Below are 12,441 nucleotides of genomic sequence, written 5' to 3' on the forward strand. Positions count from 1 at the left end.
TAAGTGTGAAACTTAGCATTTTCTGTCTCAGGGTTTTAAAGCATGGGCTTCACAGTTTTTGTCATCTTTTGTAAATATTCATCTAATTATGTTTGCTTGTTGTCTGATTCCTCATCAGACTGTGAATTCCAAGAAGGCAGGGAATGTGTCTATTTTTTTTACCACCATCCCCCAGGTCTAATTAATATGTCAAGTGCTCAAAACACTTGAGCACATCATCGCATCAATAAATGTGATGAATGAACAAATGAATGAATAAAAATAGGTTGATCTGTGTTAAGGATATATGTTATTTCCATAGTCTAATCTACTTTGAGAGATTTTTGAGAGAATTAGATGATGTACATAAAGCACCTAGCAAAAGGTCTGCAACACAGTAAGTATGCAATATATTATGTTCCCTTTGATTAAATCTAGACTTCTCAGCCTGGCATTCAAAGCCTGTTAAGTAGTTTCACCGTGTCTATTCATTTTTATTTCTCATTATCCAACTTAAACGCATTCAACCAGCTTAATCCTCTCCCACACTACATTACAGTTTTGAATTCTCTATCTTCTTTCATGCTACTTCATTCAATACAATACTTCCCAATGCTTACAAATCAAAGACAACTTATAGTTCATTCAGGCTAAAATTTTACATTAATATATTCCACAAGATGTTTCTTGTTAACTGGGCCCACAATTCTCCTATGTGGTAAAAATCAAACAGTACTCTCCCTGAATCTTTCAGTTGGTATATTTCTAGGACTCTATCTGCATCTGTCACCTGATACATAGGCTAGTCAGTTTAATTTCTTTTGAAAGCCCAATTTAATTTAGATATTAGCTTTATTAGTCACTTAGTTTAAAGAATTATCATGGATTCAGTTTTATAATATATGGGCTTGAGGGATGAAATTATAGATTCTGTTCTTTGATATATAACTATACATAAATGTCTACATGTCTAGGTATCTGCATGCTCCCTAAACCCAAATATTAATTTTCAAGTTACTTCTACAGGAAACTTATTTTGTATGAAAATAACCAATAGGAAAAAAAAAGTCCAACTCTGGCAGATTCCTAAGTTAAAGTATAGTAAATATTACCTAGAATTTTCTGTAACTGAAATTAATATGCATTTTCTCAAAATGCTTTTTACCTCTGTCCAGAGACCCATATGGAGATTTTCCCGTGAATCTTCTTTTTCCCTTGGGGCTGCTGTAAGTAGGTAAGTACTAAATGTTGCCATTTGCTTCGGAGGAAAATATTCTCCTGTGATTCAACCTGTGCTAGTAAAACAGCTTTCATGTCATCATTTGAATCCATGCACACACTATAGAAAAAGAGAAAAGGCATAGGCTGAAAACATGAAAATTCTGACCTCAATATTTAACACATGTATAGTAACTATAATTCTAAATATTTAAGTAAGATTAAAAACCAGTTCTATTTTTTTAAAGTGCTTGAAAAGTCAGTAGGTCTTTGTTTTATACCATAATCTAATCATTCTATTATTACCTCAATTCATGAACTAAAGTAAATTAGGCTCATTGGCTGGTAGTGATAATTCAGGCAATAATTTTCAGAATTCAGTTTGTAAAAAAAATATGTATTATTACTATTTATATAGTCATTGGCCATTTAGAAATTACAATGTATTATTTGATTCATAGAAAAATTAATACATATCATACATGAATGTCTAAATACCAGACTGTATTGGAGGTCTAATCTACTTTTTGGGATTACTAAAAGAATGAGGAGATAATGTACATAAAGCACTTAGTAATGTTTATAATGTTTATAAAATATATATTCCTAAATAATGTACTGGTTTGTTTAGATTTAAGTTTTATACAAACAGTAACATACTATTCATACTTACTCAATACAAATAAAAGACCTGCATCTACACTACTTAATAAAGGAGAGAGGATAAAAGGACAAGGTAACAAGAACCCAAGCTTATTAGCTAAGGGCTATTAAATATATAATGCACATGGAATACAGCTGTCTGTTAATAACATCTTAAGACCATTACAATCTGATAAGACTTCAGTATGTATTTGAGCTAAAATCTAACAGAGAGTTAATGTATTTTATTTATTTATTTATTTTTATTTTTAAGACAGAGTCTCACTCTGTCATCTGGACTGGAGTGCAGCAGCGCACGATCTGGAATCACGGCAACATCCGCCTCCCAGGTTCAAGCGATACTCTTGCTTCAGCCTCCTGAGTAGCCATGACTACAGGCATGTGCCACCACGCCTGACTCATTTTTGTGGGGTTTTTTTGGTAGAGTTGAGGCTTCATTATGTTGGCCAGGCTGGTCTTGAACTTCTGACCTCAGATGATCTGCCTTGGCTTGATCTCCTAAAGTTCTGGGATTACAGGTGTGAGCCACCACACTCAGCCAAGAATTAATATGTTTTAGACTTTATGGATTTTTGGACAGAATCACACTATTACAAAAGTGGTATTAACTGTTAGAACGCATACTTTTTTAAAATGAGACTTTTGTTTTGCTGTAATGAAATTTTATTAGCAGATTTCACATTAATATCTCTTAAATAAACTATTTAAATACATTATCTATTAATGGAAGGATGAGGATAATCAATACCGAAAGATAAAAGTGGCACTGTGGGGATCAGCCCACACTTGGATCATCAACGCTTTGGATCCCAGTGAAATTATATGAATACATCCTTCTTCTATGAGTCTTTCACCAGGATTTATGTACTCTGCACCTTCTGGTCTATCACTCTCTATAAGAAAAAGATGTTAGAATGATCAGTAAAATGGTTCATAACAATTGAGTAGAAAAGTGAATTTAGAAGAATACAAAGCAAGTTTGTTCATTTGTAGTAGGTTATCGATCCAAAATGTCTGAGCCTGACCTGTTCTAAACAACTATATTTCCAAAGTATAGATGTTAATTTCAAAAAAGCACAAGGGATAAAAAAATAGTAATTCAGTACTTTAGAAGGTATTAAATGTTTAAAAATGAATAATAACTGAGGACAATTGTGGGCATAACCAGACTGCTATGTGACAACTTATTACAATTTGTACCAAGCTTCTTTTATCAACTGGATTGGGCCACTATTACTTCACTGACCCTCATCCAGAGAGCACATGTCATTGTCAATGCCTCACACTACCAAAAATCATTCTATAATTATCACAATGGCATGATTTAAAAAATTTTTTCATATTACAAATTTTAAGGAAAAACTATAATGTTTGAATATATTCATAATTTATATTCCCTGTTGAGTGGTCTTTGATTATAATTGCTAAGTGATTCTCAAACTCTAATGTTTCTTTAAGGCAAGCTAGGGTAAATGCTTATAGGTTTAGGCTGTCTGGTTATTCATCTTGACTCCTCTTCCTCATCTTTTAAAACCCAGCACTACCTGAAGATGTATGATGATCTACTTGTCATTATAATACATGTGACTTTATGTAAAGATATGTTATACCATAATACAAAATGCATGTCCAAAGGCTCAGACTTTTAAAGAACACTACTGCTTATGAAACTGTATACATATTAGTTGCTATTTTTCAACAGGTAAAACCATGACCAATGTTAAAAAATACTCCCCATAGCAATGACAATAGTTTTAAAAAAGAAGAATTAAGGTCAGGGATTATTTTGAGGCTACTGACCAAGATATATAGAGAACTCATATCTGACGTGAAATTTAAAAAATGTTCCATACCAAATATGAACTTGTACAAATAAAAGAGTAGGACAAAACCAGTGTGTACTTAAGAATTATAGAGTAGGAATATTACAAATACTTAACTTAATGCTCACAATCATTTTACAAGGTAAATGTATACAGGGTGACAGAACTGAGGCACTGAGAGGTTAAAAAATTTGCTCAAAGGCACCAGTTAGTTTAGAGGTAAAAGATATGATATCACAGCAAAATATTCCTTATCTCTCTTCAAAAACGCTTATATATGTCCACTATTTTTAAGCACTTATATAAAATCATCTTTCTAAAATATGTTTTCTCATGTATCTTTAAAATAAAAAAATTAAGAAAAAAACTTTCCAAAATTTACTTTTCTCAGGTCACTGTGTACATTTATTCATTTTAGAAGAGATTGTTTACATTGAGATTACCTCCATTAAAACATGAGAAAGCAATCTGCATAGCTTATAGTATAGTAGCAATGTTTAAGCTCTGGAGTTAAAAGAAGGTGTGTTTCAATTCCTTTCCATCATTTACCAGCTATATCACTTGATCATGCTACTTAACTTCCTCTAAAAATACAGATAGTATGAACACTTACTGACTTGTTAAGATTAAAAATGTATATAGAAACAGCTGAGCAAAATATACAGAAAGCACTCAATGCACATTAGATAGCATCATAATAAATATTATCACATGTAGAGCTATCAGGTCTGTGGCAAAATTCTAGTGAAGGCATAGTGTCCTAAAACAGAGGTTCCAGTGGGTGAGAAAGATTTATGGTATGAAGAGCTATTGAGGCCTGCATCTCCATGTACATATAAAATCCTGAACATCTGGCTCATCCAGTCATTTCATTCATTCCAAAGGCCCTAAGAATCACCCTACCTGCTTTACTTCTCATCACCATCAACTGCTTTTCAATGAACAGTTTTTTTTCTGCCCTCATCATATGAGAAACAAGGTCCAGTATAATAGCAATTCTTCAGTTAAAGAAGGAAGTGGAATGAAATGTATTCTAACATTGGAGAATGGCTGATGCATTTAAACATTCGGAGACAGGAAGTACAGGAGGGCCACTGAGGTAAGACATGGCATGAGAAGGAGAACTTGAAATAAAAGAGAGAAAGAAGTTCGCAACCAGCCTGGCCAATATGGCAAAACCCTGTCTCTATTAAAAATACAAAATTAGCTGGGCATGGTGGCACATGCCTGTAATCACAGCTACTTGGGAGGCTGAGGAAGGAGAATCGCTTGAACCTGGGAGGTGGAGACTGCAGTGAGCCGAGATCATGCCATTGCACTCCAGCCTGGGCAACAAAGAGCGAAACTCTGTCTCAAAAAAGAAAAAGAAAGAAAAGGAAACGGGAACCGTCTAACAGGGGCTGGGAAACAGCAGAGAGAAAAATGGCTGTAGGGTTTTATCCTTTTCTAATATCAGGAGTCACCCTAATCCAGTAATAGGACCAGGAAAGAGGTTCCATAAGGAACTCTATAGGCTGATGACTCCAGAAAAAGTTGTATATGTGGTGTCCCCTTGACTTCTATAAAAGACTAAAGTATCTGTAATGGAGATTCAAGGCTATATAACAGATAAGTCAGCACTTACCGCCACTAACTAAGGCATTTAATGTGAAGAACATGTTAAGAGTGTTAAGAATAGCACCACATTCTTACCACTCAAGCAAAATTACAGTGTGAAAAATCTTTGTGTACAAATCAGATAATCCTGTCATCATACCTGTACCATCAAAACTGCTATCGCGTAAAATTAATGATTTGTTTCTTTTCTTTATCTTCTTTCCTTTTTCTGTGGTACTCTCAGCTTCATGGATACACTCCACATTAAACCACAGTGAAACACTGAAACCTTCTGATAGGTGTGGCCAGCAGTTTTGCCCCAGCAATGGCAGGTGGACTGGGGCTATGTGCCAAGATGAAAGCAGCCGATGGGGAAAACTCTCTCTGTCAGCCTCTTTCTTGCTCCGTGAAACTCGTGCTCTTCTCAATAAACCCATGGCCTTACTGTTTAAAATCCCAGGATACTTTTGTGATGAAACACCATTGCTTAAATTTGGGGTGTGCAGTAAAGGGAAGGTTAGATACTGTGAAGGGCTCATAGTAGTATCACTTTCAATAATTTTCAGAATACCCAGAAGAATAATTTTCTAGAGAAAAAGAGAAAGAAATGAAACTTTCTAATCATGTAATAAAGTACATAACAATCTTGAAATTTAGGTTATAAATGAAAATACAAACATACCCATACATGTCAGCATTCCTATTTAAATACCTTCCTATCTCCAACATCTTTAAAATTTTCTCTTTTTTTGTAGCTGAGATAAAATATGAAACAGATTTCATTTTTGTTTTTTTTCTTTTAATTTTGAGACGGAGTCTCACTCTGTTACCCAGGCTGGAATGCAGTGGCACGATCTCTGCTCACTGCAACATCTGCCTCACAGCAGGTTTAAGCAATTCTCCTGCCTCAGCCTCCTGAGTAGCTGGGATTACAGATGCCTGCCACCACGCTGGCTAATTTTTGCATTTTTAGTAGAGATGAGGTTTCACCATGTTATCCAGGCTGGTCTCGAACTCCTGCCCTCAGGTGATCTACCCGCCTTGGCCTCCCAAAGTGCTGGGATTAAAGGCATAAGCCACTGCACCCAGCCTTCATTCTTTTTGTTTGTTTGTTTGGAGACGGAGTCTTGCGTTGTCATCCAGGCTGGTATGCAGTGGTAGCATGATCTCAGCTCACCGCAACTTCCACCTCCTGGGTTCAAGCGATTCTCTAGTCTCAGCCTCCTGAGTAGCTGGGATTACAGGTGTGTGCCACCACGCCTGGCTAATTTTTGTATTTTTAGTAGAGGCAGGATTTCACCATGTTGGTCAGGCTGGTCTCGAACTCCTGACCTCGTGATACACTTGCCTTGGCCTCCCAAAGTGCTGGGATTATAGGCATGAGCCACTACACCTGGCCTTAGATTTTTTTTCTTTAAATTTTTTCTTTTTAATTTTTGTGGATATATGGGAGGTATATACATTTATGGGGTACCTAGATTTTTGATACATATTTAGACTTAATAGTTATGATTTGGTTTTAAATTTTAAATTAAAGATAATAATTATATCAGGAATCATTTCTACCAAAGAAAAAGGATTATTTCTAAGTAAACTGTGGTTCTTTTCCCAATTATTTTTAAATTAGGGATATAACTGGATACTTTACAAATTCTCCAGATTTCTGACTTTGGAGCATGACTGGCTTCATAAAATTGAGTTATTTCAACTTTTTATGAAAATTCATAAAATTTCCAACTTATTTCACATGATTTTTCCGTATCAAGTAAATTTTCTTTCATCTGTGTTTGGCAAACTGAAATAAGGTTTTAAGCTTCTATTTATGTTACAAGTTTTTGGTTAAACTGAAATGTAGAATTTATAGAAAATAGAAGAAATGAGCATTTAATTAAAGGCAAAGACAATGATTAAGGAGAGAGAAGGAAAAAAGTAAAAAAGATTAACCTAGTACAATGTCCTACTCATGCTTGAAATAACATCTAATGTTGATTATGATAAGGACAAATATACTCAGAAGAAGTACTAAAAAAGCATTCCACAAACATTGCAGTCAGTTTTCTTTTTTTTTTTTTTTTTTTTTTTTTTTTTTTTTTTTTTTTTGCAGTCAGTTTTCAACAGTCTACACTAGTGGTTTTAAACCCATGTTCCACAGAGCTCCCTCAGGAACCTTGGGACTGGAGCAGGGTGATAAAGTGGGCAGGGCTCTGGAACATTCAGTCCCACTACAATGTAGCTTCAAAGTTTTCTGTTTTATTTGCATATGCTACTAGTCAAGATTTCATTCTAAAAACAGGTTTTCTAGCAAAGAATAGTTTGAAAGCCACTAAGTCACACCAATGGAAAGGGGAAGTATAGATAATAACTGAAGAGTATAGTGGATAATATATTTTTTTAAAAGGATAATCCCTAAGATGGTTTAACTATTCAGAATTAAGTTCCCTTCAGTAATTAAAACTACTCAGCTTTTCTGAAGCACAAAAATTGGGGATGGGGTGGGTAAGGGGAATATAATCCCAGTGATATGTCTGGTTAGTCAAAATTGAAGTGAAACGGTTAAAATATATGCAAATAATTAAGTACTTCACACATAATAGTATGAAATTGACTATAACAACTGTCGCATCAAAAGAAAGCGCTTAGTAACATTTCTGAATAATTAAAAAAAATACATTCTATTAATAAGTAAAAGAATTTATCAGTGAAAAATGTAAAAATTATAGCATATTTACTGTACAAGGAGATTTCTCCAGAAATATTCTCAAAAGAAGGGTTAGCTCTTCTGAACATGTTCTTGAACTCATCAAAGATACCAGAAGATCCACCAATGCTCTCTGACATGCTAAATTAAAGAAACAGGGAAAAAATTAAAGCTAGTGCACAATAAAGGAACAGAATAAGCAATTTCTCCATAAGAGGTAAAATACTATTGTCACTTTTTGAATGGATTATAAAAAATCTAGTATAGCAATCACAAAATTTGCTGAAGAAATAGCAATATAACTAAATGTAAATCAACCAACCCTCAAAAAAAACAAAAAACACTTTTCTTTTTATATTATTATTATTATTTATTTTTGAGACGGAGTCTGGCTCTGTCACCCAGGCTGGAGTGCAGTGGTGCTATCTCAGCTCACTGCAACCTCCGTCTCCCTGGTTTAAGCAATTCACCTGCCTCAGCCTCCTGAGTAGCTGGGGCTACAGGCGCGTGCCACCACGTCCAGCTAATTTTTGTATTTTTAGTAGAGACAGAGTTTTGCCACGTTGGCCACGCTGGTCTCGAACTCCTGACCTCAGGTGATCCACCCACCTCGGGCTCCCAAAGTGCTAGGATTATAGGAGTGAGCTACCGCACCTAGCCCACTTTTCTTAAAGATTGGTTGGCTATAAGTAAACTAAGGGCATTCTTTAAAGAAGCATAAATCAATACAATATTTGTTAAGCTGATACCCCTACACCATAAAATAGTCTGCTATCTTCTCATCTTGAAAATGTTTAAATTATAACTATCACTCTTTAAGTACAAAATTAGACGACAAGAAGTGGAAATATTAAAGATGATTTACATACTTAAATATCACAAACTGGTTTGAACGTTTTCTTTATTCCACCATAGGTTTAGCATAAAACATAAATGGTGGTACACAAATTCATAGAGTTCTTTAGAGCAAAATAATAACTAATATTTGTAGAGCACATTATAGTGTTCAAAGTATTTTTACATGCTTTATTTCAGCTGATCCTCACCCAAAATGAAAAACCTTACAAAGTAAATATTATTTCCACTTTGACCTGAAAGAAATAATCTTGATTTAAAACCTTGAGATAAGTTTTAAAAGACTGGTAGTTTTGGAAGACTGGGAGGTTAGAGAATGAAGCCATGTTTAAGCAACATATTTTGTAGAAGCAATGAGCTGACAGAGTAGCAAAATAGTACATGTATCTGGAGAGACTACTTGCAATGAGACTATAAAATAGCATGGACTTTATCCTACATGTAACATGAATCCATTAAAGGTTTTTAAGTAGGAAAGTAATATGATCAAAGTGTGTGTGCTTAGATTTTTTTTTCCAGTTCAAAACTGACAGGTTCCAGTTAAAAATGGGGGAATGAATATATACACTTGCTTTTGTGTACTACTGAAAACTCATGACATTAAAGTACAGAATTATAAAAGAAACCAATAACAGCAAAAATATGTTGGGGCACATCTAGTGAAAGATTTAAAAATATTTCTTGAAGATGGAAAAGTAGATGGATAAAAGAGAAAGCTACAACCTAGAATTCCTTTGAATTATAAAGAGGTTCAGAGCAGTAGGAAGTCGAGCTGTCCATCTAAGGTCTGGAGAGGAAGTGAGAGTGAGGCTGACAACACAGGAATTAATGAAAGGTCTCTCTGTGAATATCCACCTCTCTCCTAGTCCTCAGTACAGAGCACAGATAGTTCAGTTTTCACTTTTGGGTCCAAACCTGATAACTCTTCTCTAAAGAAACGAAATGGATTACCAGGCAAAAGCTCAGGCATATATAGGCTTTTAGCACCATGGCTACTGAGTGTAACTGTACAGTCTACAGCTTGAATGAACTGCCTAACCAACAGGAAAAGTAGAGACTAAAATAAAGCCTGGATGCTGTGTGCCAAGCCATACATTCTGGCTTTGGGCTGTGTTGCCTGGATCAAGAAAGTAATGCCTTTTTTTCCCAGCTCAAAAACACTATAAGCTAGCCAAGTTCCGCATGTGGAAGATGCATTTTTCTAATGTATGCAAACTGCCATGTGGGGTAATAGTATCCCTAACAGTCCCCCAAAGTAAAGCTCTCTTCATTAGGGTATTTGGGAAGCCCCTAATTACCCACTGGCACATTCACACGGAGCTCTTCAACATCCTACCCACTCATGAAAGAGGCCAAAAAGGAAAACAAATTAACTTTCACAATATTAGAGGAAATCTCCAACAATTTCATTAAATATAAATGGGCTAAAAAGTTAATAAAATATTAGGGAATTAGCAACCTAAAGTAGTAAAAACAATATTTAAAAAACAAAAAACAGACAAACTGACCCCAGAGGAAAAAGATAATTTGGGGACAGAAGAAACTTTAATGTATTTATTACTATAACCAAATATATACAAGGATATATTATATCCTTATATGAAAAAGAAATAACCAGAAAACAATCAAACAAAAAAAGAGCTCTTAAATATGAAAATTACCAAAATCAAAAATTAAATAAAAGGTTGGGATGGAATTGAAAAGATGTCTCAGAATGTAGCATAAAAACAGAGACACAGTCAATATGACAGGAAAGATAAAATACATGCAAGATCAACTGGCAAGGCTCAAGATTACAATTAGAATGTAAGAAAAAAAAAGAAGAGAGAATATGGAGAGAAGAAAATTATTTTTTAAAATAATAAATCTTCATGATTCTGTATTAGACCCTCTAAGATGTGACACTAAAAGCAAAGCAAAGAAAGTCAAAATAGACAAGTAGGACTTCATAAACATCCTTTAAAATGTGCTTCAAAGTAAACCATTAAGAAAGTGAAGAGACAGCACAAAGAATGGGAGAAAATATTTGCAAACCACATATCTGAAAAGGAACTTGCATGCAGAATACATTAAAAAACTCTTACTATTCAATAATCAAAACACAAATCACCAATATAAAAATGGGTAAAGGATTTGAATAGACATTTCTCTGAAGAAATCCAAAAAAATATGCAAATAGCTAATAAGCACACTGCTATAGTGTAAATATCTGTCCCCTCCAAAACTATTAGCAAATAGCTAATAAGCACACTGCCATAATGTGAATATCTGTTGAAATTTGGTTGTCATTGTGGTAGCGTTAACAGATGAGATCTTTGGGAGGTGATTGGGTCATGAGGAGTCTGCCTTCATGGGTGGGATTCATGCCCTTAAAAAAGGGAGAGTTCAGCCCCCTTTTGCCTCTTTTCCTTTCTGCCTTTTGCCATGTGAGGATGCAGCAAGAAGGCCCTTGCCAGATGCTGGCACTTTGATCTTAGACTTTCAGTCTCCAGAACTGTGAGAAAATAAATTTCTGTTCATTATCAATCACTTACTCTGTGGTATTCTGTTATACTAGTACCAAAGGGACCAAGGCACACACGAAGGTATATATAATACAATAGCCTTTAGGGAAATACAAATCAAAACCACAATGAGATACCACTTCATATCTACTAGGATAGATATAATTAAAAAGGCATATAATAACAAGTGTTGGCAAAGATGTAAAGAAATTAGAACCCTTATGTACTGATGGTAAGAATATAAAATGGTATAGTCATTTTGGACAACAGTCTGTCAATTTCTCAAATGATTAAACACAGAGTTATTATATGATTCAAAAGAAATGACTGAAGAGAAATGAAAACATATGTTCACACAAAAAACTGTACTTGAGTGTTCATAGCAGCATTATTCATAATAGCAAAAAAGGAGAACAACCCAAATGTCCATCAACTGATGAATGAATAAATAAAATGCAGTATATCCACACAATGGAATGTTATTTCAGCCAAAAAAGAAAAGAAGCAGGGAAGGGGAAAGTAACTTTATAGTGGAGAAACCTGATAAACACTACTTAATGCAAGTAGTCAAGGTCAACATCAACAATTATAAATCATGTTGACAATATGTACCCTTGATATCATTTAATGACAATGGCACGTTGCTTCTATGATCTTCCTCCCAAAAGCGTATACTCCTAGTGTAATCGTGACTTTTGACAAAGGTGCCAAAACCATTCAATAGGGGAGGGACAGTCTCTTCAACAAATGGTGCTGAGAAAACTGGATATCCACATGCAAAATAAATAAAGTTGGGTCCTTATCTAACACCATATACAAAATTTAACTCAAAATTAATTTAGGACCTATATTTAAGAGATAAAACTATATCCCTCTAAGAAGAAACCTTAGGGGGAACAACTCCATAATACTGAATTTGTCAATGATTTCTTAGATATGACACCAAAGGTAACGCCAACTAAATTAAAAAAATAGATTAATTGGACTTCAAAATGAAAAACTTTTGTGTATCAAAAGATATCAATACAGTAAAAAGACAACCTACAGAATGGAAGAGAATATTAACAAATCACATATCTGATAAGGAATCAATATCTAGAATACA

At 34.5% G+C, this 12,441-nt stretch overlaps 1 protein-coding gene across 6 annotated transcripts in view; it reads right to left on the reverse strand.

The window, feature by feature from the left end:
• Nucleotides 1-12,441, reverse strand: part of LYST (lysosomal trafficking regulator) — a 216,110-nt gene that overhangs the window by 123,873 nt on the left and 79,796 nt on the right. For all 6 annotated transcript variants that reach the window (XM_021677344.2, XM_021677341.2, XM_021677345.2 and 3 more), the window contains exons 11-14: nt 8,009-8,118; nt 5,440-5,866; nt 2,609-2,753; nt 1,145-1,318 (exon numbers count right to left, since the gene is read on the reverse strand). In XM_021677344.2, coding sequence (XP_021533019.2) covers nt 1,145-1,318; nt 2,609-2,753; nt 5,440-5,866; nt 8,009-8,118 — 856 coding nt within the window. The remainder of the gene's footprint in view (nt 1-1,144; nt 1,319-2,608; nt 2,754-5,439; nt 5,867-8,008; nt 8,119-12,441) is intronic.

Source organism: Aotus nancymaae, unplaced genomic scaffold (assembly GCF_030222135.1).
Source record: "Aotus nancymaae isolate 86718 unplaced genomic scaffold, 86718_ANA_hifiasm-v0.15.2.pri h1tg000032l_0, whole genome shotgun sequence".
Lineage (NCBI taxonomy): Eukaryota > Metazoa > Chordata > Mammalia > Primates > Aotidae > Aotus > Aotus nancymaae.